This window comes from Rhinoderma darwinii, chromosome 4 (assembly GCF_050947455.1).
Source record: "Rhinoderma darwinii isolate aRhiDar2 chromosome 4, aRhiDar2.hap1, whole genome shotgun sequence".
Lineage (NCBI taxonomy): Eukaryota > Metazoa > Chordata > Amphibia > Anura > Rhinodermatidae > Rhinoderma > Rhinoderma darwinii.
This window is the reverse complement of record NC_134690.1, coordinates 192385668-192407222: the sequence shown is the minus strand read 5'-3', so window position 1 is coordinate 192407222 and position 21555 is coordinate 192385668. Positions and strand designations below refer to the sequence as shown.

The 21555-nt window shown below is 39.5% G+C and overlaps 1 protein-coding gene across 4 annotated transcripts in view; it reads right to left on the bottom strand.

The window, feature by feature from the left end:
• SMAP1 (small ArfGAP 1) overlaps window positions 1-21555 on the bottom strand; it is a 256284-nt gene that overhangs the window by 173014 nt on the left and 61715 nt on the right. For all 4 annotated transcript variants that reach the window (XM_075862007.1, XM_075862009.1, XM_075862008.1 and 1 more), the window contains one exon: window positions 9127-9212. In XM_075862007.1, the coding sequence (XP_075718122.1) occupies window positions 9127-9212 (86 nt within the window). The remainder of the gene's footprint in view (window positions 1-9126; window positions 9213-21555) is intronic.

Here is a 21555-nt window from a genome sequence, read left to right as displayed (position 1 = left end):
GTTGCAAAATCTGGTGACAGAGCCTCTTTAAATACGGCTACATCTGTGTGTGGTATTTTTTTTATTCAAAGTTAACTTTATTAATAACAGAATTGTAGCCATTTTCTAAATCATCTAGAGATATGGTAAATACACACAATGTTAAGAAGTTTATCATTATGTCATTATTAGTCCTATTCACTTAGAAATAGAGTTACAATACATATACGTGCTGGGGGTAACAGAGGACACATCAATTTTCTAACAGAATGCTAGGGGTCACATGGTGTGTGCAGTGGTCACATGACTGACGCCATGTTTAGTCCTATTCAGTTAGCCTGTGGATGCATTACACAGGACTGATCTGTGGGCTATACCATTCCACTGTGACAGGGGCCTACTGCACGGTTATAAGAAAACTATAGGAGCAGAATTTCTAATACATGTATATTAGAAAACGGTATGATTTCCTAGTTATGAATAAATGCAAAAATAAAAACTTGACAACACCTTTAAGTATATACTCCCAAGAGAACATGGCATAACCGAACACCAATTACAACTCAAAAGCACAGTGACGGACCTGAAAAACCTAAGATCAGAGCTATGACATTCACAATTGAGGTTAGACGGTCAAAAATGTGCAAATAATTATATATATATATATATATATATATATATATATATATATATATATATATATAAACACTCTGCAAGATTGCAGGGCTATGTTTGGGTATCAATTGTATTTTCAAAGACTTCTGTGGTAGTCCTATACATGGGTGTTAAGGAGTAAAGATTACTGCATAGAAGTAGTGAAGGGTCCACTATTGTTTTAGGTTGTCCCAGACTAGTGTGCCAAAGTAGTGCAGCATGATGCATTCCATTTTAACGGATGTTGTTAGACTCTGGAACCGGCAATGCAAGTCGGTCAGTGTCTACTGGATACATGCCATGTAGCACTAGCCAAAATATAAAAAGGTGAGAAAAGCTGCAAGTGATCACAAAAAGACAAATATTAAATATATTATGGTAACGGTGATCAAGATTGCAATTTTAATTTCTTGCCACTTAACTCTAATGCCTCAAGCAAAAAGAAAATTGTTTACATTCTACAAAATGACCTTGACAGCAAATGCATGTGTAATGGGAAAAGAGAAGCGTATATGCAGATGGAAAAGGGATAGTTCAACATTTCATACGATAAAAACAAAACACACATTATTGGTGCCGACTTAGACCATATTTTTAGATTTAATTGAATTATTAATTTGTAACCTGGAACTTAAATTCAGCGATATGAGAATTTGGAGACTGAATATTAGCAAAGAGTTTTTAAAAGGACAAACATTCTGGATCGTACCAAATGAATCAAATTGTTCGTAACAACTGAGAAAAACCATGTAAAAAATAGACCGTTATTTTGAGCCACTTAAACCCATCCTGAGCCATTCATATAACTTTTCAAGCCTGTTTGTGTAATAAGATTGCTTAAAGGGGAAGGGGGGTTTGCAGTGCCATGGGAGGAAACCGCCCTGAAGGGTGTAATGCAAAGGTATTTTAGTGAATAAAATCCTCATGATCTCCATAATTCCTGAAGAAAGTTGCCTGAAGACATGTAACATACTGTGTAGATGTATTTATATAGATGATGGGCAGAAGGATGAATGCCAACCACCACAATACTCAGTTATACATAAGGCATATTATCAATGTTCAACTGCTGCTAAGGGCCTTTAATGTGACCCAAAAAACATCTCCCACACCATTACGCCACCACAACCAGCCTGAATCATTGACACAAGGCAGGATGGATATATGGATTCGGATTCGACTAACTCTGCATGGTGCAGTACAAAGATCAGACAAGGCAATGATTTTCTAATCTGGAAATGTGCGGACTGCCGGCTCTGTGAATCTTGGCCTGGCTTTCTGCTGCTAAAGCTCATCCATTTTAAGATTACACTTGCTGTGCATTGAGAGATACTCTAACATACCTCTCCTGTAACTTAGGACTACATGGTTCAAATGGACATGAAAGTGGCAGTAACTCAGCCGGGCCATTCTCCTCTGCCCTCTAACAATAAGGGTATGTTCACACGGCTTATTTTCGGGCCGTAAACAGCCAAAGAACGTCTGAAGTGTCGGAAGCAGAACGCCTCCAAACATTTGCCCATTGATTTCAATGGGAAAAACGGCTCTGTTCCGACATGGCGTTTTAAAAAACGTCCGCGTACAAAAACAGCCGCGAAAAAGAAGTGCATGTCACTTCTTAAGCCGTTTTTGAAGTTCTTCATTGACTATGGAAAAACATCTCCAAAAACGGTCGTAAAAAAGGAGAGTTGCTAAAAAAAAAACAGCCGAAGATCAGGAGCTGTTTTCCCTTGAAAACAGCTCCATATTTTCAGACGTTTTTTTAGTAAGCGTGTGAACATACCCGAACAAATAATTTTTGCTCACTGAATGGGGCTTACTCGTGGGTTTTTTTGTGTTGTCACTAGAGACTTGTGTATGATAATTCCAGTAGCCTATAATATTCGATGTACACAAACCCACTTGTCTTTTACCAGCAAATATTCAACCAACCAAAGTACTCTGATCACATTTCTATCTCATCCGTGCACATTTCATTAGATTGTTTATACACAAATATCTCATTCATTATATACATCCTAAAAAACAAATATTTGCCATTTACATGCTGTTAAAAAAACAATCCCCTGAAGGGTTATGGTGCCACTTGGTGTTGAAAGCATATAGAAAATGTGCACGTCCACCCAATTAGCCGAGTGCTGGTAGACGCACAAGCTCAGACACTCTCCCCACAGCCAGGTCTTTGCCTAGTGATCCTCTGTTCAATGCAGAGCTGCCCATACAATAGGAGATAGATTCCTTCCCTGCTTGTCAGGGAAGAAGCAAAGTAGCAGTAGCATGGCAGTATAGCGGAGGAGACTACCTACTACTTCTCAGCTTGTTAGGATTGTAAAGCTCTACATCCTGACAGTCCTGCACATGCCCGCTCAGTCTTTTTTTATTTGGTTTCTAAGAGAATGTATACGGTGGATGTTACACATTATAAGTCTTTACTACTCTGGATCACACGGACCTATTGCAAAGTAAGAAGGGAATATATTGTCAGCTGTCAAGGGGTGGGGACAGATTATGCTCAGAACCGCTCACCTGGCAGCACAGATTAGCAGCAGCACCAAGAGGTACACAGGAAAGGGACTTTAAAAAATATATATATATATAAATTACTTTAAAACAGCAATTACTAGCATTTCTAGACTTCGTTTAAAAATGATTCATTGTATAACCCCTCTATGTATCGGTCATGATTGGCTGATTAGATATCGGGATTAATGAACAGCTGTTTACCTGATAACTTGGGCATTGTGAATTTGGCTTACAAATAAAGATGCACATGTATCAAATGCATCTTGGTAAAAAAAAGCACGTCCCTCTTGGTGTCAGAGTTTATAAAAAAATAAATTAAAAAAAAAAAACTATAGAAAACTGCTTATGTGTGTCTAAATGCTCATAAGAGGATGCCAGTAGTAATTATTTTTCCTTTTCATTATGTTGGCCAGCTCTGTAGCGTACGGTTGTTTTCATTTTGCTAGGGCTTAAAGAGGCTCTGTCACCACATTATAAGTGTACTATCTTGTACATGATGTGATCGGCGCTGTAATGTAGATTACAGCAGTGTTTTTTATTTAGAAAAACGATCATTTTTGACGGAGTTATGACCTATTTTAGCTTTAGGCGAATGCCTATCTTAATGGACAACTGGGCGTGTTTTACTTTTTGACCAAGTGGGCGTTGTGGAAAGTGTATGACGCTGACCAATCAGCGTCATACACTTCTCTCCATTCATTTACACAGCACATAATGATCTAGTAAGATTACTATGTGCAGCCACTTACTCACATTAACGTTACCGAAGTGTCCTGACAGTGAATAGACATCACTACCAACCAGGATGTGATGTCTATTCAGAATCCTGACATTTCGCTAACGTTTGTGTGAGATTTACAGCAAGGCAAGCGTAATCTCGTTTTAAATGACAGTTTACAGCGTAATCTCGCGAGATTACACTTGCCTTGCTGTAAATCTTACACAAACGTTAGCGAAGTGTCAGGACTCTAAATAGACATCACGTCCTGGCTGGTAGTGATGTCTATTAACTCTCAGGACACTTCAGTAACATTAGAGTGTGTGTGTGTGTGTGTATGTGGCTTCACATAGTAATCTTACTAGATCGCTATGTGCTGTGTAATTGAATGGGGAGAAGTGTATGACACTGATTGGTCACTAATTGGTCAGCGTCATACACTTCTCTCCACAACGCCCACTTGGTCAAAAAGTAAAAAACACGCCCAGTTGTCCATTAAGAAAAGGCATTAGCCTAAAGCTAAAATAGGTCATAACTCAGTCAAAAATGATCGTTTTTCTAAATAAAAAAACACTGCTGTAATCTACATTACAGCGCCGATCACATCATGTATAAGATAGTACACTTATAATGCGGTGACAGAGCCTCTTTAATGTTGGCAGGATTACAATGTAAAGGACTACAATTCCCATGATTCCTCCCACCTCTCACACACATTCCCTTTATTTACAGCTGCCTGCAGGCCTCCCTATTACAGGGTGTAAGGTAGTGCTGTAATTTCTCACGGTCTGATACGGAGACACTGTCCTGTTAGGCTCGCATTCCAAGAGCTATAACTTATTCCGTCAATGTAACTGTATGAGAACTTACTTATTGTGAGATCAGTTGTGGTTTTCAAGGTCTCTCTATTTTAGTAAATTTGTATAGGTAGTTGGGAAATAGGGTTTTGCTTGCCTTCGGGCAATTAGTTTCTAGAAATGGTCTATGTACCCGCCAACTACCAGGGTCCTTCCTGTTTTTCTGTTAGTGGTTTTAAATGGCACTATTTGAGGACATACAAATTTATTGATTAGCTTTTTACAAATACGGCGATACCAAATAACTATAGCTTTTGTTTTACGTTTTAGTACTCTCGCCCAATAAAAACGTGCATTCTGATTCAAAACTTTAACTATTCGGTCAACATAGCCGTTATGTATTTTGGCAGAACGGTTTGAAGTTTTAAATCGGTACCATTTTGGGATACATATTAAAAAAAACTAAAAAAAACACAACCTCTATTGGGGGGGGGGAGGGGGAGGTGAAAAAAAGCGCAAATCCACGATACTATTTTTCATGTAGTGCGGTATAAATCATAAGCAAACTAGTATGTACGATTGCGGCGATCGTAAATACGTACGTTTTATATTATGGTAAAAGTCTTTTAAAAAATTATTTTTGTAAAAAAGGGTCTACTTTTTTTTGGGGGGGGGGGGATTTAAAAAAAAGCTTCATTAAACATAATTTTACTGAATTATTATGAGTTCAAGCGGCAAGCTCTTTATTGCTTAATAATAATAATTGCATAGTAAGCATTAGCAATAGGTAATAGGCAGATGCTAATGACAGACCTGAGGGCATTTGCAAGGCCCCCGGCTGCTATGGTAACGGAGGGAGCCCCCTTCTTTTATCAAACATCTTGGATGTCGTGGCCGCTATCGACGGCAAAATTTAAGGAGATAAACGGCCGGTTACAGTGGGAGCCCGGATGTCAATCACAGCTGGACTCCCGTTGTCAATCACATTGGGATAGCTTCAGTGCCTGTGTAATTACCATAACGTACATGTTCTGCCCGGAGCCTTAACATAGGCATTCTATGAAGCACATGTACATCATGAAGAATTAAGAGGCTAAGAGCCATTGTGTCTCACCCCTGACATTTAAACAGCATATTTGTGCTTAGGATTTATAATTAATGTAGAAGGGAAGAAAAGTTACAGAATTTATCTCCTGTTGTAACCTGAATATAAAACGATTAGGCATAAGGGGAAAAAAGAAAAAATCTTTACCATTTTCGTGCTCACCCCAACAATGAAATTAGTATGAGGCCTATGGGGAAGGTTAGGTGGCATCAAGTCCTCACATTTTAATTCGAGCTGGAACACTGATTAAATATTCATTTTTGTCTCCCGTTGAACATAACAGTGTGCAGACAATTAAATTACCATTTAGCCCCATAGAAAAGTAAATCATAGTGAAGTAAATCTTACATTTGCAGGCACATTCCATTGACAACCGAGCAACTTTGTAAAGATCAAACAACCTCAAAGGAACAGAACTGTTGATTAGGTCTGCCGCACAATAGATCTCGGGGAAACTAAAGTAATTAAAATTTTGCGATAAGACCTGAAATCCTAATAATGGAGAGCTTAATGTAAAACTATCATTTGTCATTTAATAGTATGTGCGGACTATAATTAACTGCATCCCACAAGAGAAATTATTTTATTCCAACCCTACGTATGAAATTACTTTCACTTTACTGAGATTATCAAGTACTAGAGGTAAAATTACTATAGGAACGCCATGGGATCGTTGACAGTAACATTTTGACAATTAAAGATTATGTGATATGGGGTGGGGTGGGGTGGCATTGGTCAATGGATGTTAAAGCTGAGCAAGAATGACAGCTCGGGTATATTAATAGCAGTTGTGATACGCAATGACACATAATAACACACTTACATTAAAAAAAAAAAGTGTGCTGCTGTCAGAAAAGGGCACGCTCTGATCAGTCCAAAAATCCGCCTTTTTGAATAATAAATGAAGCAATCTCAAGGTCCTGACCCTTTACTCAACACAAATGATAAAGTACATGATTATAGCTTAGCCAATATGCTTAAAACCAAAAACCACGCTATTTTTATCATTCCATTAGTTTTCGCTCTTCAAATAAAATACATAATACGGATAAAGGTGCGTGTATTTTTAAAATTTTTATTTTTATTGAAATCTTTCAAAGAACTCGTAATTTCTTCTAAACTTCACAACACGGATGTCTGATGCCTAAGGAGTGCATGGGTATAACAATGGCAGCATACAGAATAGAACGGCTTCAAAAGGATTGATAAGGTGAACTTGGAGACATGTCACATTCGACTCACCATCAAGGACCATTACATCACTTTAATTTCTTTACTCTTTAATGTGTTTTATTCTAAGTGCATTAGAGAGTGTCTGAAAAAGACTACAGCTCATAGTAGACTAGTTGAAGAAAAACCACTTAACCATTAGATCAGTTCAAGATAGTTAAAGAGGCTCTGTCACCACATTATAAGTGCCCTCTCTCCTACATATGGAGATCGGCGCTATAATGTAGGTGACAGCAGTGCTTTTTATTTTAAAAAAACGATCTATTTTCACCACTTTATTAGCGATTTTAGATTTATGCTAATGAGTTTCTCAATGGACAACTGGGCGTGTTTTACTATTGACCAAGTGGGCGTTGTACAGGGGCATGTATGACGCTGACCAATCAGCGTCATACACTTCTCTCCATTCATTTAGACAGCGCATAGGGATCCTTTTAGATCAGTATGTGCTGTCTTATACTAACACATTAGCAATACTGAAGTGTTTAGACAGTGAATAGACATTCCACGGGATGTCTATTCACAATCTCTGCACTTCGTTACTCTCTGTGGTAGTTACAGCAGAGCAAGCGTAATCCCGCGATATTACGCTGTAAATTACAGGTTACAGCGAGATTACGCTTGCTCTGCTGTAACTACCACAGAAACAGTAACGAAGTGCAGGGATTATGAATAGACATCCCGCGGAATGTCTATTCACGGTCTAAACACTTCAGTATCGTTAATGTGTTAGTATAAAACAGCACATACTGATCTAAAAGGATCCCTATGCGCTGACTAGCTGAATGGAGAGAAGTGCATGACGCTGATTGGTCAGCGTCATACACTCCTCTGTACAACGCCCACTTGGTCAATAGTAAAACACGCCCAGTTGTCCATTGAGAAACTCATTAGCATAAATCTAAAATCGCTAATAAAGTGGTGAAAATAGATCGTTTTTTTAAATAAAAAGCACTGCTGTCATCTACATTATAGCGCCGATCTCCTTATGTAGGAGAGAGGGCACTTATAATGTGGTGACAGAGCCTCTTTAAATGCAAAAATGTGTCAGGCTTTGAACAGACCACAGATCGATGGAGGTGGAGTTATGACACAAAATTCTTGAGACCGCACAATTTGAGTTTGCCTTTCGGTGGCTGCACTTTTGTTCTGATCTTAAAGATATGCAGTGGGAAAAGATCCAGCACCAACCAGGTAAAAAAAAAAATCCAAAATGTATTGCCCAAGATCCCACATCCAAGTCTACAGGTTTTTTTTTTTTTATGCTTTATTTAGCATTAGCTGTAGCTAACCCTTGTATTACTTGAGGACTCTGGATATGCTGGAAAGATATTGGGTGGTCAGCGGACTTAAACCCTACTGTTCAAATGTCCATCCAGAAGTATCAGGGAACTCCGGGTGGATCAAGAAAACATTCCCCACACTTTTTCTCCACCCGCCTGAACGGTTGACACCTGACCGGAATGGTTCATCGATTTATGCTGCTTGCGCTAACTTCCTACCCTCCCATCAGCATAGTGCAAATCTGGATTAATCCCACGAGGTGATGTTTTTGCACTGCTCAGTCATTTTGCTTGATTGTGCACCGACTGTTCGTCAAAACGATTCTTGATATCCTCTGCCGATTCCTTTCGTCGTCAAGTTATCGACAACCACAGGATCCTCTTTCGCTGGATACTCTCAACACCGTTGAACGAGAAAATCCCACAAGCTTCGCAGTTTCTGAAACATTGGCCCCAGGAAGTCTAGCATCGATGAGCATGCCTTGTTCGAAGTGTCAATCGTTCGATTTTCCCATTCTGATATGGATTCACACTGAAACCGATCCACGGAAAACTTGATTTAATGCTGCAGTCCGGGGTTACGGGTCTAATTTCCATTAAGGGAAGCTGTGATCATGAAAGGACAGGAGTCTCTAATAAAGTGGCCATTACGTGTATGTGGCTTATTGGTAATAAATCCAATATATCATATAATTACTAATTATTAAGACAAGTACCTAAAAAGAAATAACTTCTATGACCATTCAAGACAGGTGTGCTCACTGAGGCTGTGAGATGTCATTTTAAGAACAAAAAAAAAAAAGAGCCATGGTCTATTATTTAAACTCTAAAGGATACTGGTCTGTCTGAGGTCTTCTAAAGTTTTCAGGAAGATTAGCTTCATATAGAAGTCTTGCTTTTGTGTTTCCCATGTCTTGCATGCACTGAAAGAGGAAAAAGAAAAAAGTTATAACAATTTTGACAGCACAACCTGCATATCAATATAATAAAATTAACAAATGAGGTGTCCCAATGTCAAACCCTTACAGATGGGAACACTTTAAAAAGTTCAGTGCACAAAATTAATTTCCATACTAGTTAATAGAGGTTCATACATTCCCCACACAACTAAAGCTAGTCGGAGATGTAAAGATTCTACCAAATTGAACCTGACTTTTTGCTATGAGGACACAGTTTTGGAAAGGGGAATGAAAACTTACATACCAAAACACAATTCTACTCATGGAAATTTGTTTTTATCATGAGAAATATCCTACACCAGCATGTTAAGTCCCATTGTCTTTAGATGATAATTAAAAAACAATAATCCATAGCATTTACCACTAAAAACCAACAAAAACGGAAGAACTAGTAAAAAATAGTTCGTGTTTAAATGGAGCAGACTTCCAGCGGGACCCATTATTTCATCACTACAGACAATTATTAGTGATAATCAAATAATAATCTTTACATCTATGGCAACGTTATGGAGGTAACTAAAAAACAAACAATAGCATTCACAAAGCGACAATTGAAAACTGATATTTTAGAGTTAAACACTACCCCTTGTATCAATGGAAATAAAAAAAAACATAAAAAAAGGAGTAGACCGTTTACACGGTTACATTTAAAGAGTCAAGAGTGCTGAGAAATGGTATAACAATGAACTACGCAGCACAGAATAGAAAACTATCAGCCATTTGCCTCACAAATGACGTCTCCACTTCAGGTTCAACAGTAATGAGATTTATATTACAGTGCGCCATGGTCTACAGAACCAGATAATTATGATTCAACGGCTCCCTCATGTACGTCACACTCCTTAATTTACAAGAGCGCCCTGTTTACAAGCATGCATATTGACATTCATAAATGAAACACATTTTTATCAACAGAATAAAATGTGAAGGGTGAGAAGACGGGAGTCCATACAACAGAGAGAGCAGCTGCTTGGTGTAATAGTGACATCACAAGGCGAATAACTTAAAGTGGTATATATATTTAGAGTTTCACAGACTAATAGAACAATACAATCCGTGTCAGGACAAACACACAGGCAGGGCCAATCGTCTAGATGAGGGGTGCGCAACTATTTCTGGTCCTGTGGTCTCACTGGCCAATTGTAACACTCCAAAACGCTGTAATAAGACTTACAAAAAAAATAAAAAAATAAAAAAAAAAAGTGTGTCTATCTGGGAAATTTATGACATAACAGTATATGCCATAATTGTCTGGCACGTGGAGTTCCACATTTGGGGGTATTTTGCAACTCCCCCAAAAAAATAAAAATATAAAAATCGCAAATAGGAGGGAACAGTACGCATGAGTGGCCACGGCTCCATTTCATCTTATTCTCTTTGGAGTGGTAATCGGGGAGTAGGCTATAAATCTCTCAGCAACTGCATGCCATGGCTGGGGCGTAGGTGGTTAGGAGCGGTTCACATGCTGAGCCAGCGAAATACCAAGCAGTGGTCGGCTGTACGTTACATCCGACACCTCGCCATAATGGCTAGGAGTGGTAAAACAAATAAAATCTGTATAAATTTGATGACTAATTGTATTGACCCACAGAATAAAAGATGCGTTGAGTTAAGTTCTTTTTACTGCATGGTAAACGCCACAGAGAATGGGGGGGAAAAAAAAAAGGGAGAAACTGCTGTGGTTTTTTTCCCATTCAAACAAAGAATTTTCAGTTTTTCAGTATATTATCTAGTACAATAAATGGTGCCTTTTAAAACTACAACTTGTCATGAAAAAACCCTCATACGACTAGGTCGCCTGAAAAATATAAAGTTATAGCTCCTGGAATACAAGAGGAAGAAATGAAAAAACAGCCATGGGGAAGGAGTTAAAGAATCACTCTGGGTAAAACGGATGTACTGCATTTTGCCTAGTGCAGGGCCTGAGGTGGCAGTGAATGACAAAGGGATTCAAAATAGCACCAAAAAGAGGAAATACCAGGGATACACCACCCACCAGGCCTGTGCTAGGCATAATACAGTAACAATTTATGCCCTCTTGACAGTACCAGCTACACAGCGATCCCCAGTCATTTTAACCACACAGTGCCCCTAGAAATGAAGGCCGCATAGAACAGCTTCGCGAGTCTCTTAACGATCCCAATGAACAAATGAATGCCTCGAAGCCAAGTCAGTAGTAAGGTAAAAATGTTTATTGTAGGAAAATTAGAAACAATAAGGTAACAAGATAAACAAGTAACATAGTATAAAAGCACTGAAGAAACAACTAATTTACTTCAATCCGGGAGGAGGAGAAGGTCTGGGGGATAGGAAGACCAGAGGTCAAAGCTGACCACGATTAGCACCAAAACTCCTCATGGGCTTTGCAGTCCTCTTAGGATTAAAATCATCACATGATTCCCCCAATCAAATCGCCTTCTAATACCTACGTAACTATAGGTTTACAAATTATTTATATCTCACTAAATCCAGCTAGTGACAGGAAGTCCAGTTTAATTGAACATGTCAGATAGATTATGTAATGAAGTCCGGCTTCACAAAAAATGGAAAGAGTCACACTCAGAGTAAATACTCCACCCTACTAGAGCGGGCCGCACGAGGCCACCGAGCCAAAGTTTGAGCACCTCTGTTCTATAGAGTGGTTCAAACCACACAATTATTTTACATTTTTGTTGCTAAATCCAAAAGAAAGTAACTCTCCCCTGTGCACCGATCGCCACATGCATCAATAGAGCAAATGCCATATTAACGAATGTGGCTCAGTCAAAAAACCACCAAAACGCCAGATATTTATTAGACGTTAAGATGGTTGGTAAACCAGCCGCGTTCCACATAACTCTGAAGTATTACCTGCTTTATCTATTTCATCAGAGAAGGGAACCAGTGGGTGGTGGGTAACCACAATATTTATATTTTAAAATTAAAAGACTAAAATTGCCAAAAAAGGCAAATACCCTTAACTCCACTACTTTTTTTGATCGTTCAAAAATTAGACACATTTTAAAAAGAACATGTCATGTGCACTGCCTGACAGCGAATAAATACTTACTACATCTTCCATATAAAAGCACTGACAGACAATTATTGTCTTTGCCAGCCGGCATTAGTATAAACACAGAAGTAATATTCTTGACTATGGAGGTGACCACAATTAACCTTCCATGATCTTATACTTACTACATAGTGCATAGAGAACATTTTAAATTCAATAGTATCAATGCCACCCCTGACATGTTTCGCCAAGAACCAGCGTCTACAGGACAACGGCGTTGGAAATGCTGCTTCAGAGGCTTATAAAACGTCTAGTCAAACATCACAAGACATCTGCTGTGCAATCATCCAATCAGAAGCTGTAGGAGGTGCAGTCATCCAATCAGAAGCTGTAGGAGGTGCAGTCATCCAATCAGAAGCTGTAGGAGGTGCAGTCATCCAATCATAAGCTGTAGGAGGTGCAAGTTTGCCAGCCAACCAAAGAACAGTACGTAAAGACTTCATCTAAGTCTATTGATTGGCTTCTTGGTAAGCCAATGTAAAATAGTGTTTACAGATGTCCTGTGGCGCATGCTCCTGGGTTTAGTCTAATTTTTTTTAGGGCGCATGCCCATAGACGGTTAGAGTTTCAGAAATAATAGAATCAAGAGCACATGTCCATGGACTTGTTTAGAAAATTAAAATATTTTCATTTATTAGAGCGGTATCTAAATACACATGCAAGATTTTTTTTATGTATCAGAGCGAATGCTCACATACTTTGTGTACATTATAGTTGCAGGTGATGTTAGAGAATTTTTAGATGTCATTTGAACCACAAGATTTTGAATGGCTCATGAGCTTAGTAAATGATTGGTAGTTCCTACAGTAATAATAATAATATTGTAGGGGGTCGCTAGATCAGATCTGCATACACAGGGATGTTTATCCTTCCTTACATATTGGCGTTTTGAAATCCATCAAAAACTCTATTAGTCAAAATATAGCATATCATATGCTCAAAAACATTTAGATAAAGCCTATATGCTCATTTAAAGGCTGAAACTTTATGTTGGCATACACAAGTAGGCCGGATGGACTTAAAATGTAAACCTACTTTATCCAATACATTTGTAAACGTTGAAGAAAGCGCATGGACTTCATTAATATGCCATTTTTGTGCAGATTACTCTGAAAGGGACTCCCAGAAATCGCTAAATGAGCATGTTCGGCTGTTTCCGACGCACCCCTTCGGATGTGAGACCTTATTTTCACAATGGAGGGGGGGTTTCGGCACAGAAATAAAACGGGTTTCCAGAGAGTTGCAACGACGTGTACATCAAAAATTATCAGCATCAGTGTTTGCATTGGATTTCTGCTTGTTCTAAAGAAGAATTAGAAAGAAGGTAGAGGGACATGAGGCAATACTTCCAAGGAAGAATATTTAACTTATATATTTTATAACTAGGGCAATCATGCACAATGAATACCCCTTAACCCATTCAGGACTGTCTCAATGGCAGGCGTAGCAGGTCTTGAGTCTACAGCAACATCTTTTGATGCCACTATAGAAAAGGCTTGAGCTCTCCAGTGAGCCCTCATTCTAGAACAGCTCCTGTAGTTCGAGAAGCCTCCTGAATACATCTGGGTTCTGAGAAAACTCTGATCATCGTTGGACCATGATCATGGCATGATCAAAGGGAACTCCCCTCTTTGATCGTGTCACCGGAAAGTAAAGACTGGTGGAACCCTCTGCAATCAGTATTGGAGACCTAGAAAAGACCCCAGGGCTGTCTCTTCAGTATGCCTGCTGTTAGGGCAATACATAGTGTGCCCTAAAAGCAGCCTAACAATATAATGTATTATCATTCAGGAGTATGCTAATACATAAGTATAAAATAAAGTTGTTAAAAAGTTATCCCTACATAGGATTTAAAAAAAATAAAAATAGAAGTTCCACCAAAACGTCCCGATCAGAAAGCAGTCTCTATTTGGCCTGATTCACATCACGTTTGTGCCCTACAGGATAAGCGTGTCCATAGGGCACCATTGTCCCGACAGACCATAGGATTGTCCTTTTGACCTCTGTCAGGTTGCTCTAAAAAAAAATTGGAGGACGGAATAACGAAGTAAAACTAAGCTTTTCCATCCTGAGGGATCGCACAAAAAAAATACTCAGCAGTTTAACTTTTTTTTTTTTTTTTTAACATGGGAGCCTGTGTGTGACAGATGCCAATGGCACCTGTCAGACGACATTAAATGGATAACTCAGGGAGCTCTCTCAGGTCCGGAGTCACCAGGAAGAGCATTAAATAGAGCCCGGGACTAGGGAAGTCCCGGAGTCAAACTTCTGACTCAAGGGCTACTCTTATTCAGTACATAGTTGCAGCAATTCATCTACTAGTGCAGCTTTCCATCTAGCACTAGACAGGACATGGTTAATATGAAGAAATATCATGTAGCTGACATGGATGTGATTGACTAAACAAACAAAATTGAAAACCTATTTTTCGCATGCAGTTTAAAACGTTAGAAATTTTCAGAGGCCAAAGTGAAACAAAAAAACTACATGATTTAGATACAGATATAATTATTAGTTTAATATTTTCAGACGCATGTTGATTGATGAATCCGTCAAGTGTGCCAAGAGCTATCAGCTGCATAATCTATCTTGGTCGAGAAGGAAGACTCAAGAGGAAAAAAGTCTACTCAGCTTAATTAGCAGGCAATGGATACAAAACACAACACAACTTGTTAGATATGCATGCAACTTCCAGAGCTACCAAATGCTACAATGTGTAGATAGTTTAACGCTTTCCCGCCTCAGCCATTAAGGTTTTCATTTTCTAAAGGCCCTTTTACACTGGGCAACTAACGGGCAGACAAACGTTCATAGAGCGCTCATTGGAGATCATTGCCCTGTGTAAACAGGGCAGCGATCAGCAGATGGAACAAGCAAACGCTCGCTCATCTGCTGATGGTATCGTTTAAAAAAAAACCTGAAATATAATAGTTGTCGAAGGACGCATCTCCCTGCCGACATGATAAGTATGGGGACGAGCCATCGGAGTAACGACCACTCGTCCCCATACATAGCTCCTTGTGACCGGAGCAAATGAGCGCCGATCAACGAGCTGTCTCGTTGATGGGCGTTCGTTGCACTGGCCAAAATTGGCCGGTGTAATAGGGCCTTAACACAATATAACCCGAACACCGATCAAATCTAAGTTCATACATGATATAAAACAAAAAAAAACCTTCACCGAAATGCTTTCATAGCTTTTAAGAATGGCTTTTGGTGTAAAAACTTTGCAGAATATGCAAAATGCGACTTTTTACGGTTTTACATCACTCTTGCCACAGAAAAGTCCGCATGACTTAATGGAAGGGGCACTGCCACACACGACCCAACAAATTGAAAAAATCACACCTGAAATTGGTGTAAATGAGAGCAGAAATGTACGCCAGCTCGTAGCTGGCGTAGATTTCACTTTCTGGCAAACGGACAGCACAAGATGTGACATTTGTGCGCTTCTTAGGGTATGTGCACACACACTAATTACGTCCGTAATTTATGGACGTATTTCGGCCGCAAGTACCGGACCGAACACAGTGCAGGGAGCCGGGCTCCAAGCATCATACTTATGTACGATGCTAGGAGTCCCTGCCTCGCTGCAGGACAACTGTCCCGTACTGAAAACATGATTACAGTACGGGACAGTTGTCCGGCAGCGAGGCAGGGACTCCTAGCATCGTACATAAGTACGACGCTAGGAGCCCGGCTCCCTGCACTGTGTTCGGTCCGGGACTTGCGGCCGAAATACGTCCGTACATTACGGACGTAATTAGTGTGTGTGCACATACCCTTACTTCTGCAGGCTTCAGACCAAGTCTGGTGCTAGCAAGTGCATTGGTACAATTTTGAAGAAAGAGCAAAGCTACTTAATGAGATTCTGTGAACAGCGATTTCTGATAATTTTTTGTAGTGAGCAATTAAAATTCCAAAGCGTACATCGTAGCCCTAAGGCTGGTTTACATGACAGATCTCTGGCCAGAACAAGTGCCGATCAATGGGTCTAACAGATTGTTGCTCTATAGCAAGCTCTTTTACATGGGCCTATGCTATACTGTAATACGATCGTTCGGTCCCTTATCAGTTTGTATCAGCTGATTATTGGCCCGTGTGAATGGGCCTTAAAGCTGCATTCATATGTGCAGGTTTTGGAGCACCCAGGTCTGTGTCTACATCATGCCAAGAAGAAAGGACACGAGCCATGACCTGAGAGAAGTAATTGTTGCTGCTCCTCAATCTGGGAAGGGTCATATGCTCATCTGCAAACAACTTAAAATTCACAATTATTCACACTGAAAGGAATGGTTTATAAATGGAAAGCCATCAAAACAGTTTCCAATCTTCCCAGGAGCGGGTGTCCTAGCAAATTACGTTCAAGGTTTAACTGTTAAACGTTCAGAGAAATTAAGGAAAACCCAAAAGCTGTAAGCACATAAAGGGGGGAATTGATCAACAGATTTACACCACTAGTGGCATAAAAAAGGCTGAACATTTTTGCAAACGCCATATTTGCACTAGAATTTGTGACTTTCCATCGCTCAACACTTTTGAAAAGTATCGAGACAAGGGGGCGGGGTCAATAACGGACCTGCATATTATTAAATATAGCAGAAATTGGCTCAAGTTATAGCGCAAATCTACAGCTCTGCTCATAGCAGATATCAGTTTCTGGCGTTCTGACAGTTCAAGATTAGGCAAATTTATTAATAAATTTGGACGCATTTGACTGCAGAGTACTTTCGTTTGGCTTAATAAGAGGCCAGTATTTATAGATTTCTCCCTCAATAGGTTTGTTCATGCCAGCACAATCAGAAAAAGACTGAACAAGTATGGCTTTCATGGAAGAGTGGCAAGTAAGAGGTCCCTTCTCTCTAAAAAAAAAACACGGCAGCATGGGTTTGAGCTGCACCTGAACAAAAAAAGTTTCGGTCATCCTGCACAGTGCCATGTTTGGCGAAAACCAGAAACACCTCATACTGTCAAGCACGGTGGTGAAGGGGTGATGATTTACGCATGTAAGGCCTCATGCACACGGCCGTGCTTGTAATCACGGCCCGCGAATGCCGGCGCGGCGGGCCGCGAATGCCGGCGCGGCGGGCCACGAAGGGCCGGCCACGGAGAGCCGCCCGCATTCCTGGCGTATTGAAGTATGGGAGCACGGCTCGTAAAAAGCAAAAGATAAGCCACTTTCCTATCTTTTGCGGTACACTTCTACGGCCCGGACACAGTCCCGTAAATAAACAGGAAGGTGTACGTGGACAATAGAAGTGAATGGGTCCGTAATTGCGGTCTGCATTTCCAGACGATTTTTACGGGCATCTGCATGGGGCCTTAAGCAGTTAATTAATGAGTAATGTTCATGTAATACTAACAAGACACCTAAAGGGGATATCCAGAAAGACATAACTGTTGCCCGTTGCTTTTATAACCATGATAATGCACTAATTGCTTTGCTGTAGCCTAGATGTCATTCAGGTACTGAGCGGTGACACATCCTCACAGCTTCACGTCACTGCCCGCTGCCTCCGCGTGTCACTCGCTACATGGTAGAAAAGGGGCTGGTGTGTCAGAACATCTTCGGTCATTTGTTTGAATGGGGCTGGCATGTCAGAGCGTCACTGGTGAAGCATCAATAAAAGAGGCTGTGTTATTGCCGCATCTTAGGACACAAGTGTGAGAGGGGCTGTCTTATCAGCTGGATGGGGAAAAAAAATTGCATGCAGCAAGAAAAAAAGTCACGGCTCTGAGCCAGGAAGTGGAACGGCAACACGGGCATACTATATCAGGCAAATCAGAAAAAAAATGCAGTTTTAGTAAAAAAATATAACATTCTGAGGGATTATGGTGGCTACAGGTGTTTGGGGGCTTTTTTTTTAATTTCTCAATAGCCGTTTGGGATTACCCCTTTAACACACCTCACAAACACAAGTAAAAAATAAGAAAACCTTAAAAAAAAAAAAAACAACACTCATTTAACCAGAGATACCACTATCTAAATTAAAATACAAAATATTGTACCAACCGAATGCAGTGAATTACTAGGGAAAACAATTCTATTTACATGCTTCTTAGGCTATTTGTGTATCAATTCCTCAATTTTCAAGAACTCTGCTTGTATGGTTATTAACTAGGGATCGTCATTGCTTATTAACAGAAGATGAAAATCTGTTCTGGTCATTTGAGGCTCACACCAAGTTGCACAGCGCATTACAAGAACATGCTCTGATACACTGTACTGCAAAGAACCGAGCACTTAACATGACCAGGACTAATTTCCATCCTTTTCAAGTAAACGGTAAAGGTCGCCATTCACTGAATGCAAGCAGAGATTTTCAAAACTGGAGAAAGTGATGCAAAGTATATTAGAAATAAAATTTAGAACTTTTCTTTATACAATAAGTTTGATGTACTAATACTGGAAAACCAGTCGTATTCAATAATGTGTATAAATAGGTGGATTTATTATTATTTTTTTTATAGTGTGGCATTTTCATTTATGAAAAGGACTCATTTACAGAATGAAAGTGCATCCCAGTACAAGTTATTCCATTTGGGAATTTATAAATGTGATCAATTCGATGGTTGCGAAGGCAACCCAGCATATACGAGCAGAGCGTCAAGCCTGGTCCTCCGAGAATAAGTGAGAATATCATATTCACACTGGTGATAATTACAGCAGTGTCATCTCATCCCAGAGGAGTTTGTCTGCCTTAAAAAAGGGAAACAGAGAGATACCAAAATAGCAATCAAATAAAATTTTACAAATGTACATCCACTTAAACAAAATTATAATTTAAAGTAAACATGCAGAACTGCCAAGACTCAAAACTCCAAAATTGAGACAGACATGGTATTCTGCTGTCTTCGTGTCAACTGAAATGATGGTTGTGCAATAGTTTGCATCACTTGCTTTTGTGCAGAGTGGAATGAAAATTGTAATTGGAAGAGTTAGGTTGAATTCCCACTATACACCAAAATGTATCCGTAGGCCCCCATTCACTCAACAGAGGCCAAAATAGTGTCCTCTTAGCCTCCATCGGGACGGTACGTCAAGATTCCTACCCAAAAATGTGTGTACCAGGAAGTAGTTCTTCTCATTGAGCTACTGGTGATGCTGGACAGCTCCGATGTGTAATCTATTGTCGACGTTCTCTTGGTTCTTGAGATTCCTTGCCTTGATAAGTCTCACCCCTTTGATTTCCAATATAAGCCTGGCCCTTGCACTTCTTCCTTTCCACACTATTGAGCTTCCTGCTCTTAATCTAGTTCATTGCTGCCTTACTCTACATATGGTTGCTGCTTATTTGTGTACCAAATTTGGTTTCCTGACCACATCTCAGCCTCACATTACAACCTTGCCGCTTATCTGTGTACCGAACCTGTACAGTTATTTGACTACTCTTGTCTATTATGATCTTCTTTTCAGATGGTTTCAGCCACTAGACTCTGAATCTCCTTCTAGAGCTTGACAGCACAGTCTGGCCACAATATGGAGTCCACTAGAATAAGTCACTTGACAACAATGAGGCAACAAATTATGGAATTACAAGAATTCGGTGCCACATCAAGAAATATTTTCTCAGCTGCAAAATCGAGTAACAGAAAGATTATTGAATTGCAAAGACAGCGACTGGATGTATGAGACTCAGTCGTAGATTCAAGTTAATACATTCCACTACCATGCGTGGTGATCGTTGCCATTATAGGAGGTTTTCTTAATCAAACGTTTCATATATTTTCAAACGCAACCAGCCCCTTTTACAAGTGAAACTAAAAAAGTATTGTTTATAAATCAATCAGACAGAGGAGGCTCTAGCATGGGCCTCTCCTAATGTAGAAAAGAACAGAATCTGACAAATCTAGATTCTATGAATCAAGTTTTTGATGATCCTAATCGTTGCGTCACAGCTGAAGTGAAACTGTATAATCTGCGGCACGGAAAACGCTCTGCTGATGAATATGCAGCAGAATTTTGGTACTGGGTAGCGGATACAATGTAGAATTTTGGCGAGGACTAACGGAGTACGTGAAGGATGAACTTTCTAAAGTGGAAACCCCAGATGACTTGGGAGGACTTAATTCAATTGTACATCTGAATTTTTCAGAGAATTACTTTTAAAAAAAAAGAAGGGAAAGAATGCGGGCATTTGGAAATAATCCTTCCTTCAGTCAAATCTACACTGAAGACCCAAGCAAAAAAACTGAATCTATATCTAAACCCAGGAAAAATACTTGAAAACCCTTATTTTAAGCAAAAAAAAGACATACAGATAATCTTTGCTTTTATTGTGGTGGTTCAGGGCACATTGCGGTTTATTGCCAAAATAAGATCCGTAGGACAATCATTGTGACTAATGTAAAAGAAAAGATTATAGTGGAGACAATCTGATCTATTAGATTAAAAATACATTCAATTTCTAGTCTGGCACAGGGTTGGTACCAGTCATTTTATTGTGCCAATACACAGCTGTACTAAAAACACGTCAGATGTCTTGTTCTGCTATGTTTGACTCTGGAGCTTGTGGAAATATCAGACATAATGGGATTTTATTATCAGAAGAAAAGCGTTACTATTAGTTATAAAGAAGTTATTTGTTTTTGAAAGATTGCTTCTCCAAAGCTCCAGTTATTTTGGGAATTCCTTGGCTTTCCCAATTGATTGTTTGTACAATGTGTTTCTACTCACAATCCATCCACACTTTCCCTCTGAATAGTGGCCAAAATTGTCTGCTTAAACCTTTCTTTACTACCTGCACAACAATTTAACCAGAGCGAAAATACCCGTTGGTTGCATCTCTCTTTCTGATCCAGAAATGAAAGCCTTATGGGAATACTTGGATGATAATAAAAGGATTTTATCCGGCCATCTACATCACCTGATAGAGCACATTTGTTCTTTATTGAGAAGAAAGATTCCCCCTTACCTCGCTGTATCGACTTTAGGGAGATTAATAAAGTCCCAGTTAAAAACGGATCTCCTCTCCCTTAAATTCCACAATAGAAAGACTTTGTACAGCTAAAATATTTACTAAAAGCTTGATCGAAGGGGAGAATATAACCTTGCTGGAATCTGTCCTGGGGATGATTGGCGGACTGCTTCTGAGACATGTTATGGACACGGAGTATCTTGTAGCGTTTCTTGGACTTTCCCAACACTTTATCAATGATGTTTTCAGAGACTAATTGGATTCATTTATAACAGCCTGCCTAGATCTTATTTTTTTTTCAGATAACCTTGAAGAGAAAATCGCAAACATGTCTGCA